At 39.7% G+C, this 19671-nt stretch overlaps 1 protein-coding gene across 3 annotated transcripts in view; it reads right to left on the bottom strand.

Annotated features, from left to right (window-relative positions):
• col14a1a (collagen, type XIV, alpha 1a) overlaps positions 1-19671 on the bottom strand; it is a 143583-nt gene that overhangs the window by 90169 nt on the left and 33743 nt on the right. For all 3 annotated transcript variants that reach the window (XM_073811637.1, XM_065261271.2, XM_065261272.2), the window contains exons 6-15: positions 8682-8837; positions 7655-7774; positions 7321-7485; positions 6928-7089; positions 6653-6810; positions 4518-4647; positions 3601-3743; positions 2849-2978; positions 339-478; positions 46-172 (exon numbers count right to left, since the gene is read on the bottom strand). In XM_073811637.1, coding sequence (XP_073667738.1) covers positions 46-172; positions 339-478; positions 2849-2978; positions 3601-3743; positions 4518-4647; positions 6653-6810; positions 6928-7089; positions 7321-7485; positions 7655-7774; positions 8682-8837 — 1431 coding nt within the window. The remainder of the gene's footprint in view (positions 1-45; positions 173-338; positions 479-2848; positions 2979-3600; positions 3744-4517; positions 4648-6652; positions 6811-6927; positions 7090-7320; positions 7486-7654; positions 7775-8681; positions 8838-19671) is intronic.

Raw genomic sequence — 19671 nt, 5'->3', positions numbered from 1 at the left:
AAACAACACAACTGAACCCCTACAATTTCAGCAGCAGTCACTTACTTGTAGTGAATCTGCCACTGAGAGCATCTGATTGGCCAGCATCATACATGGCAAGAACTGCAACGGTGTACTCAGTTACGGGAGACAAATTTTCCAGGTAGACATTGGTGACAGGACCCAACACCACCTGGAACGGATAAAAAAATGATGCAGGATGCATTTAGCTACACTTAAATACATTTTAAACATAATTTTTATTATAATTATTAATAATCACTAATTAAATGAGAGTGAAAGTGTGTTTGGTCAGTGCAACAGAGAGGAACAAAAGCTTGTTGTGTACTGGTGATCACCTCATTGGTCTGGACACCATCTGTCTTGACATACATGACACGGTAGCCTTTAACCTTACTGGAAACAGCATCCCAGTTGAGTCGCACCGAACTGTGATCCACTTCAGTGACCCGCAGGTTACGTGGAGGTCTCAGAGAAACTGCAGGAAGATCCGTACTGATGGTCAATTATACAGTCTTAATTTAGAGGGAAAAGATGATTTAGTCATTTAAAGGAAAATGAAGGTAAACAATCACAAAGGGTAGATGTCCTTTTTTTGTGTTGACTTTGGCGTGCATATGATACCCCAGTCCTTCCCATTCACTTAAACGGTGCATCTTTTATTGTCGTTTTATTTATTGGTTTCTCAATTTTTTTCTGTTTTTTAAACCATTTTCGCTTGGGTTAGGGTTAGATTTTAGATTTGCTTAATGAGGTTATTTAATATACAGGTTTCTCCATGTTTTTGTCCATATTTAAGCCATGGTCGCTTGGAGTTGGGGTTTGGGTTAGGATGTCATTTTTATTTAACAAAAAGTTGTTCTAACCCTAAACCCAAGCGAAAATGGAAAAAAATAGCAAAAAAATTGAGAAACCAATAAATAAAACGACAAAAAAAGATGCACCGTTTAAGTGAATGGGAAGGACTGGCGTATCATATGCACGCCAAAGTGGAATTTGGTGTATGTATTGCACGAGTTTTACACTTCGTGCTATTTATACTCATCTTCAGGAGACTGGGCTGGACTGTCGGATTTTCTAAAGATGTGCAGTGGATAATTTGTGCTGAAAAGGTTTGGAATTGTTGCTAATTTTTAGGAGTTTCCCTTTGAGATGCAAAATTTATGGGAGGAGATTATTTAAATGATTAAATGCTTGCACGTGTGATATTACTGGTATTTGCACCATTATTTAACGCCAGAGGAACATAGCCTATTAATCAAAAATATTGTTTGCCAAGCCATGTTATTTTTTATTTGCTAAAGGAAATAAGAGAGGAGTCTCTAAAAGAAGTCACACAATAAAAGGCTCTCGTGCTAAATCTGGCCCTAAATTTTTAGCTGTAGGCTTTATTGGCAGATGTACAGTATTTGCTTCCATGATTCATTTATTCTTACATTTAAGTATTCATTTACATTTATGCATTAGGCAGATACTTTTATCGAAATGTTCGAAACCCATGAACTTTTGAGCTGCTAAAACAATGCTCTACCACTAAGCTATAAAGTAGCATCATATGCAACTGCATCTGCGCTTCACACGTATAAACGTATAACCACGCGGACCGGGGACGATGCAGGGGGGTGAAGCTAACTGTGGGCTGCTACCGCTGCACTCGGGGTCTTCCACGGGCATGGATGAAAGTGAACCAAAGTAGTATGTAAGATCGATTTATAGCCCTACCCATGTTCTTCATAAAAGCATAACAAAAAAGGGCGTTTCCCAATGTCATGGCACAAAAAGGGCGGTGAATTATATCAGTCAGGCACATTTTCCAATAACTTCTTGTTATTTTATCATACACAAATCAACCACCTATGACTTGGCAATCTAATTTGCTCCAGCCAATCACGGGCAACCTAATCCCGCGGGCCCTGGGGCTTCAGCCCCACCTAGCCCTTATGTTAATCCAGGCCTGTCGAGGGGCAACCTACCGATCTCTCTGATGAAGCCAATACGGAAGTGACTTAAACTGCAATTCATCGACTGGCCACTAGAGGCTGGCTCCAAAAGGTAGTAAATTGCCATAGACCTTAACTTTACAGTAGACAATAATATGTTTACAGCCTGGCACAAAATGTGATTCTGGTCTATTTAGTTAATTTGCCCTTCATTACAACTTTGAGCGGGGTGATTTTTTTTTAACTCATCCGTTTAAATTATATTAAGGCTTAAGTTCTGTATAAATAAGGGCATGGCCACTTGAGTGACAGGTGAACTGCCACTGCTGTCACTACTGTCCAACTAGGTGGGGGTGGTTTCAGCAACCAGCCACCTCAGTTATCCGTGAGTGATGCGCGGTGATGCGCGGTCAAGATGGCTACCCACTGCTATTATATCTACAAAAGTAGACCACCTACTATTGGCTTCAAAAAAGCTCTTCACAAACCTATGGGTGATGTCGGGCGTGGATTCTGGCCAAGATGGCGACAGCGGGCACCACCCTACGGGTGATGTCACGGACATTACGTCCATATTTTTACAGTCTATGATATGTACCCAGCAAGCAGTATTCACCTTTTAGGTTAACTACAGTCCCAATATAGTCTGGCTATTACTAACCCACTTTTAGCCTAAATACACTTGAAATTACATGATAACTTGTGAGATATTCCATCATGTAAGCAAAGTTGACAGTGATTAGAAGGTGTTTGGTTTCATTTATTTATTTATTTTGGGGCATCTGTTACATTTTCAATGACAGTCAAATTTTGCCTTGTTTTAGCTTAGACATCTGGACTGAGTTTGGACGACTATTAGACGTCTTTTAACTGCTTGCTGGATAGAGTATTTTGGAATAGTCACTTACTGGTGGTCTCCTGAGCGGTTGCCGGATCACTCGCCTCCTCTCCAAACAGGGCATAGACTGTAACTGTATATTCTGTGTCTGGAATCAATCCCTTGAGCTCCACATCAGTCACTGTCTCGTCCACCTTGAGCTGTACCACACAAACAACAGCATAAGACTACTGAAACCAGAAGCATCATGCCCTTTTTAAACTTCACTTTACTTAAAGCAACACTATGTAGTTTCCATGTAAAAATGACTTACAGCTCCCCCATGTGGTTGAAAAGCGCAACAGTGCCTGGTATCAGACACTCTTCTGCAGGCAGGGGGAGGGGTGGGGCTGTGTTTCCTACCCTCCACCGCCACTTTCAGAGGGTGCTTGTAGCAGCTAGGAGGCTGCTCAGGTTGCAGCAACAGTATAATTTGTTCAGTTGAAAGTTGTTCTATCACTAAAATAATTTTAGAGACATTATTTAAAGGTAAAAAAAACTACATAGTGTTGCTTTAAGTAGGGGATAATTGTAACACAATTATTTGTATTTTTAATAGTTAATAAAAATGCTGTGGCAAATCAGCAAACCATTCCCTTTAAACCTTAAATTCATGTAGTCTACCCGATGTCCCTGACTAAACACAGATGAGAGTGTAACCAAGGGAACTCAAATGTGATGAATGTTATTCTTCTACTGCTTCTATTTCGGTGAACGTGTCATCACGACAGCGTTCACACAAGCACGCACAGACACATTCACAAAGACGATTTGTAGCCTCACCTCTCTTTCATCCACAGTGTCACTGCTCAGTGGAGCGTACAGGATCATGTACGACGAAGCCCCTTCTGTGTCCCTCCAGCGGGCTCTCATGCTGTTGTCAGTCACATCGTACAACTGCAGATCACTCACTGTGGGTAGTGCCACTGATACACACACCAGACATCCATACAAAAAAAATCAGTTTTCATATGTTCACAGTTTATGCACACAATGGATATTTGTTGTTCAGCAACAAGCAGTAAAAATATCGAAACATATTTAAAGCATAACAAATTTTACTTGAGAAGCAAAGACTTGTTTTTAAAAAAACAAACAACAAGATATATTCTCTGGAAACAGATTTTGCAAATCCGCAATTTTACTTGTCAAGTACATTTTTCTTGTTTTACAGACGTTTGGATCGATGGACAAAATACTGGGTAAGAAACGAATTCTTCTGTCTTTTATGTGTTTTGATGTGTGTGCAGATCAGATGAACAGTGTGCTGAGTTTAATTTTGGGAAGACTGACATTTTAAAAGTGGATTTGACAGAGTGTTAGAAAAGCAGGAAGGGTTTTCATTCTGGAACAGGCACACATGGATAGTCTTTCCTTGACAAAATACTATCTTGTGCCTGTGCAATTTATCATATTTAAACTGTAGCAAACCAAAGACTTCAAACATCTTCAGTCAAGCCCAAAATACTGCAGACCTCAGGATTGTTAAAAGTGTTCAACTAGCACCTTGCCGATACTACTGACAGATGTCTGCCTTATATACATTACATAGGAAAGCGATGATAGAATTCTGCAGTAAAAAGGCAGTTAGCAAAATGATCTGGGCATGTGGTTTATGGGTAATTACTGTTCTACAGTGAGGTTGTGTTGAAGGATACACGCCCGCTTTAGAATCCAGTTGGCTGTGAAGCAGAACTCACGTGTGATCTCGCTGCCTCTGAGAGCGTCGCTCGCCGAGCTGCGGTATACAGCGAACACGGCGATCTCGTACTCGGTCAGAGAGTTTAAATTCTGCAGGACGACTGAATTCTCGGTGCCGCCCACCACAATCTGTAAACCAAAAACAATTTGTGATGGCCGGCACAGCAGTTTGGAGAAGGAATAAGAGAAAAAAACACAAAAATGTGTAACAGAGTGTACAGTACTACATAATATTAATAGTACTGTGCTGATAACCGCATACAAAAAATGGAAACAGAAAAGGAGTAACATATAGGACCCCAAATTTTGAATTATATTTGTTCATCTATAGTGATTGAATCATTAAAGGTGCAGTGTGTAATTTTTAGAAGGATCTTTTGATAGAAATGCAAAATAATATACAAAACTATATTATCAGGGGTGTATAAAGACCTTTTACAATGAACCGTTATGTGTTTATTACCTTAGAACGAGACATTTTTATCTACATACACAGAGGGTCCCCTTACATGGAAGTCGCCATTTTGTGCTGCCATTTTTCTACAGAAGCCCTTAATGGACACATTTTTGTACTAAATGTGTACATGTTTGTCCGGTGGCGGCTACAGTAGCTTCTCTATTTGTTTCAAAAGCAAGGGGTAAGCAGTGGACTAAGCCGTTAGTTGAAATTCCCAACCTCACCAGTAGATGCCGCTAAATTTTACACACTGCACCTTTAAAAAAGTAAAAGTATCCAAAGTAGCATTAATTCACCAAAATAAAAAAGGTACAGGCTAATTTTGAACCATGAAATACAAGATTTACTGTTAATAATGAGGACAAAAGTATTTGGATACTTTTTGGATGTCATCTAGAGCAGCAATTCCCAAACTTCTCATTTCACAACCCAGTTGTAATAGGTATAATCTATCCCGGGACCCACCAACATATTTTAAAATGGAAATATGAGAAAACACATTTTTTCTCTTTGAATAACTTTCATTTTTCTTGTAAGTTTATTAATAAAATGTATATTTATTTGCAATATTAAACCTACCTTATGATATATCATATCAAAATCATTGTTATTGCTAGTCATTAAGTTAACTAAACTTTGTGTTTTTGTGTCATTCATCGCAACAGTCAAGCGACCCCACAATTGGGTCCTGACCATAGACTGTAAAAAATATGGACGTAGTGTCCGTGACGTTACCCATAGGTTTGTGAAGAGTTTCTTTTTAAGCCAATAGTAGGCGGTGCTTGCCGTCGCCATCTTGGCCGCACATCACTCGCAGTAACCACGCCCACCTAGCTAGACTCTAGTGACACCTGTGGTAGTTCACCCGTCACTCGAGTGGCCACGCCCTTAATTATGCAAAGGCTTTGAGGCTTAATATAATTTTAACCCTTTACCCCAAAAACACTTTTTGTACCAGGCTGTAAACATATTATTTTCTGCTCTAAAGTTGGGCATTTTAACATGGAGGTCTATGGGAATTGACTCCCTTTTGGAGCCAGCCTCTAGTGGCCCGTTAATGAATTGCAGTTTAAGTCACTTCCGTATTGGCTTCATCAGAGAGATCGGAAGGTTGCCCCTCAGTCCTGACTCATATTTTGAAAACCCCTGATCTAGAAAATACTGACTGACACATCTGGTGCTTTGACCTCTGACAGTAGGAACATCTATCTCTTCAAACGCACTTTACCCTTGGGATCGGGAGTAGTGTAGCATACTCCAAAAGTACACCTGAATCTAATCTTTTAGAGTCTACATGGTGATCAAGTGATACAAAGTTAAGAGAAATTACTTTAAGTGACTCTAGGTTTGGCTTGATGAATACTCAGTGTTTTATAAAAGTCAATAACTGGACAGTTGCTCAATGAAATATGTGACCCTGCCTGTGAAAGCTAGGCTAAAGTCTCAATCTAATTATGAGATTTGGAGAATAAAATATTACTTTCAATCATTGATTTCACATTCATTTCAATCTTTGACATGACCTTACTTAGTCGATATTAAAGATATAAAGGTTATATTTTCACAGAATAATTTTTACATACAGTAAATCACAAAAAATACTTTAGCTGGATATTCAAAGGCAAGGTCACATATTTAGAAGTAGTCACTGAGCTACAGTAAATGGTGATTGGTGACCTCTTCCAGCACGTCTGCTCCGGTTGGATGGTAAACCACTCTGTATTTTTCCACATTGCCAGGCGCAAGAGTCCAGGACACACGGAAACTGTGCGCAGTCATCTCAGAAGTGACCAGGTCCTGGGGTGGGAACGCTGTCCCTTCAGGAAAATAATTTTCTGGCAATTAAGAAACAAACAGGCATTAGATCCTCCTGTCATATTAACACAAATCATCTTTGAAGTGAACGTTCCTGTGAGTCACTGATTTGTTAAACAGCTGGTAAAATCACTCACGTTTAATTTCTTGGTCTTGTAGTTCCACTCCCTCACATACAGTCTTGGTCAGACCGTCCACTATAGTGCTCATGATACTGAAGTCAGCCACATTATAAACATGTGTGTCCTCTGGTTTAGAGGCGATGGCCCTCAATTCATTCTCATCTGCATTCTTTACACCTGTGTGCAACCACAAACACATAAATTAAAGTCTCATTTCTGAATATTTATGGTAAGTTTCTAGTTTTGATAATCTCTAAAGTAAGTCCACAGTTGTTTAAGACTTACGGGGCTGGGTTTGACATTAATGACAGATAATAGCCCTGTCTACTGTACATGTACAGTATAGATCTAAACTGTGTAGGCATTTTTATACTTCAAATGAAAGGCAAATGAAACATCCTTTAATACCAATGGCAAATAACTCGACTCCAGCATCTCTTAGGCTCTGAGCAGATGGGAGAACATCATCCTGAGATTTCCCATCTGTTATAAGAATGCCAATTTTGGGAATGTCGCTACGAGCTCCAGACTCAGGTTTAAAGCTGTTCTCCTGGATGTAGGTAAGAGCAAGACCTAGGATGTTGATTTAAAGAGAAAAGAGTGACCAAAGCGTTTTTAAGTTTCTGTGTTTAGAAAAATATATATATTTAATCAGTTTTCCAGAAAAAATTAAATTTTCTAAATATATTTACACTCCATGACAGGGACTTTAAACCAAAAATGTAAAACTTGGGCCACGTACCAGTCAGAGTGTTTCCTCCCTTGTAAGGCAGATTTTTCACAGCATCTATCACTGCATCTTTTGTGCTAAAACCATTCAAGTGCCATTCAATCCTTGGATCTCCGCTGTACTGGGCCAGTCCTGAAAGCACAGAAAACAGACACGTTTACACGCACATCTATTTCTAATTAAGGTCAACATTAGGGCTGCGTAACAACTAATCGCAACTAATCGTTTGCAGAATAAACGTTTTTGTGTACATCATATATGTGTGTGTAATTATGTATAAATACCCACACATGCATGTATAATTTTAAGAGTAAATGATTAAATAAATAAAAAAGTTAATATATAAATATAAAAATGTATATAAACATGTAAATATTTCTTAAGTATATACATGCATGTTTGTACATAATTATTATACACAATAGGCTTTATGCCCAGCTGCACTACTTCCTGAATTTCAGCCACTTCCTTGTTTCCTGTCTGCCATTATTGGACAAACTGATTAATCCAGATGTGTCTGATTATTGTTGTTGTGACTGATGTCAGGCACACCTGGATTAATCAGTTTGTCCAATAATGGCAGACAGGAAACAAGGAGCTGGCTGAAGTTCAGGAAGTAGTGCAGCTGGGCATAAAGCCAATACACACACATATATGATGTAAACTTTTATTCTGCAAACGATTAGTTGTTATGCAGCTCTAATCAACATTGTACTTATTTTTTTTTTAAAAGGTGCTGACATACTCCACAGCATTAACAATATTACTCAAAGCATCACATATTCATATAAATAAACTATAACGTGCACATTTTCCACTGTTAAAATAATTGAATGAACTCATTATTTTATTATTCACGCTTTTAAAAATAACATTAAAAGCTAAACCATATATATGGCATACATTGTATATACCAATGTTGAATTCAGCTGATTTTTTTAAACAAGAATAACATTTGAGTAGCTGTGGAGCATGAACATTTTTCAGATACAGTGATTAAATTAGGAAAAATTAATTAAAATGAATTAAGGTGGCCCACCTATCCTGGTTTTGTCTATTCCCACATCAAAGGCATTAACCAGGTTTTCCAGAAACATGCGAACCAGACGGAAATTGATTCGTCCAATACTCCAAGAGCCGTCAACCAGGATGACAATATCTGCGATGGCGGAGGTCGTGCAGACAAACTGGTCCACTGGACAATTATGAAAGATAGACAGAGAGAGAGAGAGAGAGAGACGTGTTACACATGCAGACCTCTCACACCTCTGCAGAAAGATTGAAACATTGTCTTTTGATAAAACAAACAACACTATCTAACAAATTACACACCAGTCGTTGAATGTGGGTACAGTTTTATTGAACCACTTTTTTACCGCACAAAATATCTTCAGAGAGCAGGGAAGGACACGATTGATTTATGAACACAGTGTTAGCAATCAACAAAAACAAATTTCTTTTACTCAAACAATTTTAACAGCTATGCAGGGAGATCAGCGCTGAGGTGCGCAGCGGTTAGGGCAGAGGTTCTTTGAGAACTGATGCTGTGTGTTTATTTTTGTGTGTGAGTGATGTTATATCCAGGCAGTGATAAGTACCACCCTGCACTAAACACCCAGACACACACACACACAGGGAGTAAAGTGATGAAGTGTCGGCATAAGCAGTAAATCTGAAGAGTGCAGGACCACAGAGCTCAGCAGTGCATCATGGGAGTCTGGTTGGTTCCTCACTCAGTCATTTATTTCCCAGCAGAACTGGCCATCATGCCCTCATAACACGATGCAAGTCTTTATTCTGAGCCTTCTCTGTAAGAGGATTAGTGTTGAGATTTTTGGCAGCATCTATAGAGGGTTTTAATACAGAAGATGGACACGGTCCAACCTTTAACTAGGCGTGGACATGAATTTAGTAAAATCCGTTGACAAAAAGATGGCAGCGATGCATTCTGGGAGGAGTATACAATGGATGCTCCCAATTTGTGACTAATGAAACATTTCCATAAGACTGATTTACATTTTATTAGACAGGTTGCCAAATAGCACAGCCAAATCAACCGAACCCATCTGATGCATCAGATTACTTCCTTTGACCACGAGGAAACAATTTGGCTCTATCTTCTCTCACTCAATAAAAGCCCATTCAATAGCAGCAAGTTTGTGTTTAATTAACTCCCGCGCTTCTTAATTCCCTCCTATCTATTTGTGTCAGCGAATAGCGTCGCAGTTCGATCCACGCCATTACACAAAGAGTGGCTTGTCAGGACACAAATACCTTCTGCTTTTATCAGCAAGCCACTGAGAACGTCAGTGTCAGTAATTTGTGTGATCTTCTCTATCGGAGCCTGATTGTATCCGGAGATTCAGAGGTGAGGATACATCACGCCCATCATAGGCACTCTGGCAACATCGATTCATTAAGCCCTGAGAACCTCTGGATTTATCTACTAAGCAACAGACTCCTCAATCGCTGCCTTCTAAACCCAGAAAGGTCATGCGATTGCAATATAATGCAGCGGACGGAGGAGCGCTTGCTGCATTGCAGCTCCTGTGGAATGCGGGCACCGTGCTTTCATCGAGTGGCGGGACGTCCTCGGGAAACTCAATCATATGTTTGCTGGAGGAAGAGAAAAAGATATGAGCAATGTAATTAACATAAAAGACAATGCAATCAAATGTCCTGCGTCCTTTGTGAATGTGAAATCAAAGCGGTGGGGTTATGACGAACACACACATATGTATGGCGCATGTCCATACCGGTTCATTAATTATGCCTCGTCTGTCTCTAATGCCATTAATTGTGTGTGTCCTGATGTCCCCAGACACTGTAAAATAATCACTATAGGTGAGACTGCGCCGGGAGGCCTTGTCACATTTATTGTTCTCATTAAATGCATATTAAGATTAACTGCCGAACAGACACGTTCCCTGTTCGCTGTCAGAACCCTCGTGTCAAAAATTTGTCAGATATCTTCATTCTCTTGCCGCTGGAGTGTCCGGACTACTAATGCAAAAGAAAAGGAGAATTTTTGATCTTTGTTGTATCTCTTGAATAATGAGAGGTTTTAGTAAGCATGCCTTTTTGGCTACCTTTTAATTCTTTCCCCTTCCCGAAAATGTTCTTCTTTAAATATATACACATACAAATTAAAGAACAGACTCTATGCTTTCAAATTAAAATAACCATTTCATCCTACCTTCCTTTGTTCTCTTTGTAACAGCTCTCAAATATGGGTAGGTTTCTTCAAAAATACCATATTTTGAGCAAAAAGCTGATCTTGATAAAGATCAGGGTAGGGTTCCACCAGTCGTTCGTAAGTTCTTACTTTAACTGGGACGTAAAGTCCAAATAGAGGCTTAGTAACTACTAGCTAGTTTATAACTAACTCTGTACTTTATTTGGTTCCACCATCCATTCTTAAAGGAATATTCCATTTTCTTAAAAGAAAAATCCAGATAATTTACTCACCACCATGTCATCCAAAATGTTGATGTCTTTCTTTGTTCAGTCGAGAAGAAATTATATTTTTTGAGGAAAACATTGCAGGATTTTTCTCATTTTCTCATAATGGACTTTAATAGAGCCCAACATTTAATACTTAACTCAGCACTTAACAGTTTTTTTCAACGAGGTTTCAAAGGACTCTAAACGATCCCAAACGAGGCATAAGGGTCATATCTAGGGAAACGATTGTCATTTTTGACAAGAAAAATAAAAAATATCCACTTTTAAACCACAACTTCTCGTCTAGATCCGGTCGTGATCCGCCAGCGTGACCCCACGCAATACGTCATGACGTCAAGAGGTCACAGAGGACGAACGCGAAACTCTGCCCCAGTGTTTACAAGTGTGTTGAAAGAGGACCGTTCCTACGTTGTTGTATGTCAACTGATACTAATTAATGTCTTTGTGTCAGTTTATTGTTTACAATGATCCACAAATGTGCGTTTTATATCTGTAACACGTGACCTCTCTACGTCACTACGCATTTACGTTAGGTCGCGCTGGACCGGACCTGGATGAAAAGTTGTGGTTTAAAAGAGCATATTTTTTATTTTTCTTGTCAAAAAATGACAATCGTTTTGCTAGATAAGACCCTAATGCCTCGTTTGGGATCGTTTAGACTCGTTTGAAACTCAGTTGAAAAAAAACTGTTAAGTGTTGAGTTAAGTGTTAATTGTTGGTGTCTATTAAAGTCCATTAAAATGAGAAAAATCCTGCAATGTTTTCCTCAAAAAACATAATTTCTTCTCGACTGAACAAAGAAAGACATCAACATTTTGGATGACATGGTGGTGAGTAAATTATCTGGATTTTTCTTTTAAGAAAATGGAATATTCCTTTAAGGCAGATCGTAGAAAGTAGGTCGTATGCTCCCAGTAAAGTAATCCGTTGTTGCATAGAATGTCGTCTATTTTTCTTAACCCAATCACAAGCCTTCAAATAGGTAAACAGGAAATAGTCTGAACAGCGAGTAATTTCAAACTCATTCTTGACTGGCCTAAACTGAAAGTTTAAAAAGGCGTTAAAGCAAACGTTATCAAACTCCAAACATTACGCTTTTAATTGAAAATATCTATCCCACACATGGAGAAGAAAATAAACAGGAAGAAAATTTCAGTCATGAAGAAATTCTTATTTTAATTGATGGATAGTACAAAGAAAACAAAACAGTTCTTGAAAACTCGTTGACGAACTTGCGGCTGTTCATAATCAATTACGAGCTCATCGATGTGATCTAATCTGGCTGACATCTTATACCGACCGCTATTCATGGACAGAGGCTTCTGTAAATATTTAGTTACGACGTATTGTTACAAACTAAGTTTAATGGTGCAACGCAAAAACATTTAGTAATGCGTAAGTTGTAACTTAGTGCCCATTTACGTCGTAAATAGGCTACATTGTAACTTACGCACAGCTGGTGCAAACAGTCCCAAATTCAAAGCGATGATCAAAACCTACACAAGGTCTTACTGTTTGCCCTAAGGGGATACTTCTGAGTTTTTTAAGTTGGGTAAGAGCACCATCTGGTGGATAATAGCGTAAAAACGGATTGCCGGAAAAACCCGTCATTGGCAGAAAAGAATTTTCTCCTAAATGACGAGTTAACTCGTCAATGGGGGTGAAAGAGTTAAGAAAAACAACTATAAACAAATGAGTAACTGCCCCATCAGTAAATGACGAAAGACGGATGACATGAACTCCACTGCTTCCCTCTCATTGGTTGTGGCTACCGAAAGTCGCTTGTCATTTGCATAAAGTTGAACTGGACTGGACATGCCCACTTTTTGTCATCAGCGGTCGCTGTAAATGATATTGTCGGGAATCAGAAATCTTATGTTTTCATTGTATTGACTTTTTTTTTACATATTGATAATAACCTTATAGGAAAAAGTGCATACATATTTTTGGTAACATTAGGTATGAGCAAATAAACTTGAGAAAGTGTAATTTGATTTGATTGTATTGACCAAATTCAGTACACGTGTAATTTCTCCCCCACAGTTTTAGACAAAAACTTCTTAACCTACAACAACTTATCACAATAATTGTTATTGGCACTTGAAACCCACTTGCCTCAAATATTTGAGTGGGCATATGTGAAGTGAATGGGCATGACACTTGTAATTACAGTTCATACAGTTTCTCCATTGAGACCAATAGAAATATTTGTTCATCCACCCTCTGGGAGAATTTGGGTTGAGCCCACATACAGTATGACGGAGTGACTTTTATGCGAACAATTATGTGACTGTATCACTGATGCAAGTCAACAAAATAAAATAAAATAAAAAGTGAGCATCTTTTATATCTGATATAGACAGAGCAATAAAATCAAAAGAATATCTAGAAAAAAAATTGTCACTGTCGTGGTTTATCATTCAGCAACCATTCTCCTGATGGAGAGACAGGTCCTGATGGAGAGACAGGTTATTGAAAAGAGAAAGCAGAGACTAATCTATCCAACTTGTGTAGGCCATTTTATTATTAAACCAGCTTTGCTTATTTCCCAAATACTTCTACTTAAACTGTCTTACAATGGCAAGTTTGCTATGGGTTGTGACATCAGCAAAGGACTCCGGGAACAACACAATGCACAGACTGAAGAATGACAGCCTTTGTTCTAAAGAGCACATTCAGTCGATCAGTCCATTTTATCCAAGTACACCAAAAAGACAGAAAACACACCACATTCTGGACACTGTTGGGCCATTTTGGTGATTCCAAAAAGCACACCCTTTTTTGGCCATTTTGCCTTTATTTGACAGTAATTAATAGACATAAGGAAAGTACAGGGTAGAGAAAGGGCTATAGGATTGGCAAAGGACCTTGAGCCGTGACTCGAACGCGGGTCGCCGGAAGTGCATCTGCACCTGTCGAAGCACTGTCCACTACACCACTGACTCTTACAAAAGCACACCCTTTTGACCAATTCTTCCATCACCAGGAGAACCTAAAACCCACCTGTAAAACAGTTAAGCGTGTCCTTCCCTCTCCAAATGGCAAGAGATAAAGAAGGTGAATGAGATTTAACAGAGGACTTTTCTAGTTAAAGATCATCACGAAAGGCCATTGACAAATCTGCAGCATGGAACGAAGATGTTGACGTGTGGGAGCGGTGATGCAGCCCACGTCTAGATTCTTCCCGACAGACCAGCTGGAAACAGTGATGATTACTATTCTCTCATTCTCAAACTGCTTCTGTTGTATTCTCATTCTGATTCAGTGCTAAAAAGTATAAGCAGTGCTAGACCAGACACGCTCAGTCTGCACACTAAATAGACTGTTCCTCAACCACATTCAGCATGTTTTATTTTTTATAAAAAACATGTTTTCAACCAAGGCCCTCAGGGTTATATCCACAAAAAGCCTTTATTACATATTGGATAACAGTTACAACAACTGCACTCCGATGCATTGTGGCTAACAAGCCTTCAGCAGGGTGTGTGTAACAAACATATTACATATTACAAACATATATAGGTGTGTTCAACTTCATGCAGTGCTGGGCAGACCGACAGGCGTGTGATACCACAAGACTGATTTGAAAGCATGCAGACCAGTCTACTCACAACTCAGCAAGCATTAGCCATCATTTCACTGTGTAGGATAACTATAGACCCGATATAGTCTGGCCATAAGTAACTCACTTTTAGGCATGACATTTATGCCAAAATATCTTACTATTATAACTATTTCATCATGTAAGCAAAGTAAACAGCATTTACAAGTTTGGTTTCATTTATTTATATATTTTTTATTTTTGGGCTATGGTTAGATGTCTTATTTTATTTTCTGACACCTCACTATAGGTGTGTTCAACTTTACGAAGCGCCTTAAGAAATGACAGGGGGATGACATCAAAGTACTGCATGAGCAATTCGAAAGCAGACTCTGTATGATTTCTCAGATTGCTCTCACGGTACTTTGATGTTATCCGCCTGTTGGTTCTTATGGTGCCGCATGAAGTTAAGCACACTGATTGCTTAACTACGTTTTTAAAAGTGCAGTCATTTTTTCTTTGTTATGCATGTTGATATTGGTCATCTTGGACACAAAAGCAAAATAATTATATAATGTTTAGTGAAAGGAGTGAAAGTGTCCAATCATTACCAAGATACTGCATTTAGTATCCTAGTATCTAATGGCACTTTTCCACTGCATAGTACCCACCTCAGGTCAGGTCACCTCACTTTGGCTTGGTTAGCTTTTCCATCGAGTTTAGTAACATTTCGGAGTGGGAGGGATTATAGGCATGAAGTTATTTTGGGCTGCCTACTGCTGTGACATCATACAAGTGAGAGCGTCGTTGTACATTCCCATACATTCATTTATTCCTTAGTCTGCCACAAAATTGTCTGGAAAAAAATGGTGTTTCTGATTGTCAACCTGTGGATGTTTTTTTATCCCTAAAGGGGAATTTAGGAACTTACAGCAAAGCACAGATGACAACAGATATACTCGAGACACGAAGGTTAAGCTAATCTTTTACATTATAGCGATGACGCTGGTAGTGACGATTCTCTCAGACCAATCATTGATATACAGTGTCACGTTTTGGTATCAGCTCGGTCCCTTGGAACCCCAACCGAGGTGGTACTAAAAAAGTATTGGGTACTACGTACTGCAACCAGTGGAAAAGCACCCAAAAATAAGCTGACCTGACCCAAACCAAACTGTGGGGTACTATGCAATGGAAAAGCACCATAATGCAATTAGACTGTGATATGTCTTTTTGGAAAGATCGCCCACCTGAACTTAAAAGGGGACCCACTCCAGAACATTGGCAGACTATGGTAACCACTTGCTCTTTTAAGAATGTACACTGCATCACATCTAAGGCACTGTGTCAACCAGAGCGATTTTTCCTGCAGTCGACGTATGAATTCAATTGTTTTCAATGGAAGTGCTGTACCTTTGTGAAACACCAGCTGCTGACTTTTTTCAACTTGGGTGAAATGCTGAGTTCATCAATGTCACTTTTCACTTAGTCATCCAATCACAATGAAGGAGGGGCGGGACAAATACCTACCCAGTGGTTCTCAAATTGAGAACCCCCAGGGGGGCCGCGAGATGGTGCCAGGGGGGCCCCAGTTTTATGACATTTTATAAAATACATTCATTTATCATGAATTCTGTGTAATTAAACTTAAAAAAAATAAGGCTACTAACCAACGCGAAGGAATGCACCGTACACAAGAGGGGCCGCACGCGGTAAAAGTTTGAGAACCACTGACCTAACCAACCAACCGGTGCTCCAGACAGTGAATGATGAAGTAAAATTGAAAGTGACAGGGTTGTCAAGTATGCAACGCATACTCAAATGTGACCTCTGCATTTAACCCATCCCAGTGAGTAGTAAACACACGCACTGCAAGTCGTGAACACACACACACACACACACACCCAGAGCATTGGGCAGCTATCCCAGCGCCCGTGGAGCAATTAGGGTAAGGTACTTTGCTCAAGGGCACCACAGTTCCAACCCACCAGCCATGAGACTCGAACCGGCAACTGTTGGCTTCAACTGCACCTAATACAAAACGACGTATCACAGCAACTACAGTGCTCAGCTAAAGAAACGCTGCCAAGCCCCCCCAGTCGACATTCGCCTTTGTGACATAAGAAATACCATACCATTAACAAATACCTTTTCCAAGGTCCAAGCCTCCACTCGCTTCATTTTAGGAAACATCTCAACAGCCGTTTATGGCCGCTGTTTTCCTCTAATTACATTTTTACTGACCAGTCATAGGCTTTATATTGAGTTAATTCTCATGTAGAAGTCATCAGAAGCCTTTAAGCCTCCCTCTAAGAAATGCCAAATAACGCTGTCGAATCAAATTGATCATCCATGCCGCATTCAAAGGATTCAGTTCTTCAAAGTAAAAGAATTCCAATCATTAATACGGATTGCAGTGCACGGCTTCTTTACAAGCTCATTTTTCCCTCAAATGACCATTTCTCCCAGACAAGATGATTTATTACCAGGTTTCCATTTATCTGGGAACGAAATTGGGTATGTAATTCCGTCTATCTATTTATTTAATTCTTGGTTGCTCATATTATTTTCAAGCAGCATTCTTACCAAAGCACAAGTTCTGGACTGAGGGATTGTTTTACGAGCCATCTGGGGTTTGTGTGGGAAGAGGCGCAGACCAAAATGGCCTCTGGACACTTTGAACATGTCACCACCAATTTCAAAACTGCCCTTCAGCGACACTATATACAGCATCTGCTAACAGGGCTCTCACACAAATGATGTTGTGCTGATGTATAAACAGGCCGGGACGCATTAAACAAGCTGGCACACAGACATGCTGATGTGCTCACAAATAAATACAAAACAGAAATAGAGTTGGAGTAATTATGGTTTTGAAGCATGGCTGTCTTTACCACACACTTTATGCATCCTCAATTATTGGCTAAGGCTTTCGGATCAATACTCAACAACAAAACATTTAGTTTATTTTATACAAAAAACCTTAACGTGCAATTAAAGCATTATCCAGATGATGAATAATCGATCACTGAGATATATCAGCTTTTTTCATTAAATGATATCCATCAAACCATTTACAAACATTACTTGAGAACTACATTTCATATATGTAATGCAATTAAATTTAACTCACTAGCTGGTCTATGAAACAAAATAAATCATCAGACCTACAGGTATAGTCCTGTATAAACCCTGTGTAAGTAAAGCTAGGTCTCCGCACTTTGAAACTGCTTATGAAAAGTGTTCAGTTTCTGAAATCTGAGGATTAAATAGTTTCCTATGGCATTGTGTCATTATACAAAGATATTCATTTGACCAGCTCTTCCTCTGCGGCCATTATGAGCGTTCCTCATAGAGGTTAATTAACCCCACGTTTAGGTCAGACACAGTGTAGCTTGAAAGCAGCGACAGCTATTATCGTTTCAATCAGAGCTCTGGAAATGTGAGAGGGTCAAGACATTTTTAGACAGGGATGAAGGCGAGGTGGATGAGAAGAAGCCCACCCCCTTCTTTGTGCACCCAGTGTTTTTCTCATGTTCAGAAGCACCCTACATAAGGGCTTTATTGCAATTAGCTTCAGTGTGGCCGGCACTGTGACCTTCTTCTGTGTTTGGGTGAAGGGCTGGACAGAAAATCCGTACCCCATAAAAGCTCCTATTAGCCAACAGCTTAGGCTGCTGTGCTTCATCAACCCTCCACCGCACCAAAACTCAACCTGTGGGTGTGCACGTCCTGATAAACAGTCCTAAATAAAATAAAAATTACTAGAGGCGATAGTAAATCCTAAAGGAGGCCAGAGCCTAAATAAATGATAACGGTGGAGATGAGCATTACGACACATTTAAAATGCCCGTGCAGGCTTCCTCGCAAAGCTCTGACAGATGTTATGAAAATATCCGTCTGCCCTCGTGTTGTGCTTCCCCCTCAGGCCCTGAGTGCTGGCGCTTTATATGGGTGAGGTATCAGAGGAGGACTCCTTATTGAGTCATTTGTTAGCCCGCCGTGGTCTCTAACAGCTGTTTGTTAGGTGGTTGTCCCATTTTTAGGGTCTTTGGGGGCAATTTATTAGGAGTGTATTGCACCAACTCATGGCGCTGTTTTTGTAACAGCGCGGATGTGCACATAAATGCAATTGGTGGCACAATCCAGTCATCTTTAGGGTAGATTTTAAATGCTGGGTTTTGGAGGATGCAGAAGACTTCTGCGATCTGTCAGACTTCACAGGGACAGCACACCCTCGCAGTCTTTCACCAGAGTCACCAAAGTGAAGAAAAGATACAGAAAGTGCAGTCGACTACAAATCACATCTGTATATAATACTCTTTTCCATTACTTGATCATCTTGTAATAGATTACAAATGTCATGATGAACTTGTGCAATGTACCAAAGCATCTCTTTTAAATAAAATCTACTTTTGTTTTAATTATCTTTTAAAACTCTAAAATCACTTTGGACTCTCTTTCAAGATGATGCAGACGCAGGTTGCACAAATGAAATAGCGTGCACAAATTGGCTGAATTTTAAAAATACAAATAATGAGAATTTTTCTGCTTCAGTCAAACCAAAACGACGTCGATATGTCTTATTGTGCTGCATTATTCGAGAGAAGCGGCTATTAACCGATGATTTCATCCAGGATCCAAAAACTTAATGACCCTGAATTGCGGCCAAACTCTCCTCCCAGGCGTATTAATTCACGAACAGAGACCAACACATCATCCTCCCAGATGCTAAATGGTGCTTCTGCAGGAAGGACGATCTCACGCATATATTCATAGCTTTGCCCTGCTGGATTATTACTGATTCCCCCCGGTGGGCGGCACTGGAGCTGAGATTTTATCACCACGCTGAAGCAGTGCGTTTTAAATACCCAACACACTTGGGCTCAGCTGAGACTTTCATTAGTGTGCAGAAGATGTCTTGCAGGTCACACGCAAGGTGAGAGATGAATGTGATCATTGAAAAGAAAAGAGAATGCAGGAGAAAATGAAACTGGGCGACGGGTAACAGGGGGTCAGTGAA

The sequence above is a fragment of the Paramisgurnus dabryanus genome, chromosome 13 (assembly GCF_030506205.2).
Source record: "Paramisgurnus dabryanus chromosome 13, PD_genome_1.1, whole genome shotgun sequence".
NCBI classification, from domain to species: Eukaryota; Metazoa; Chordata; class Actinopteri; order Cypriniformes; family Cobitidae; genus Paramisgurnus; species Paramisgurnus dabryanus.
This window is presented reverse-complemented; position numbering and strand designations above follow the sequence as displayed.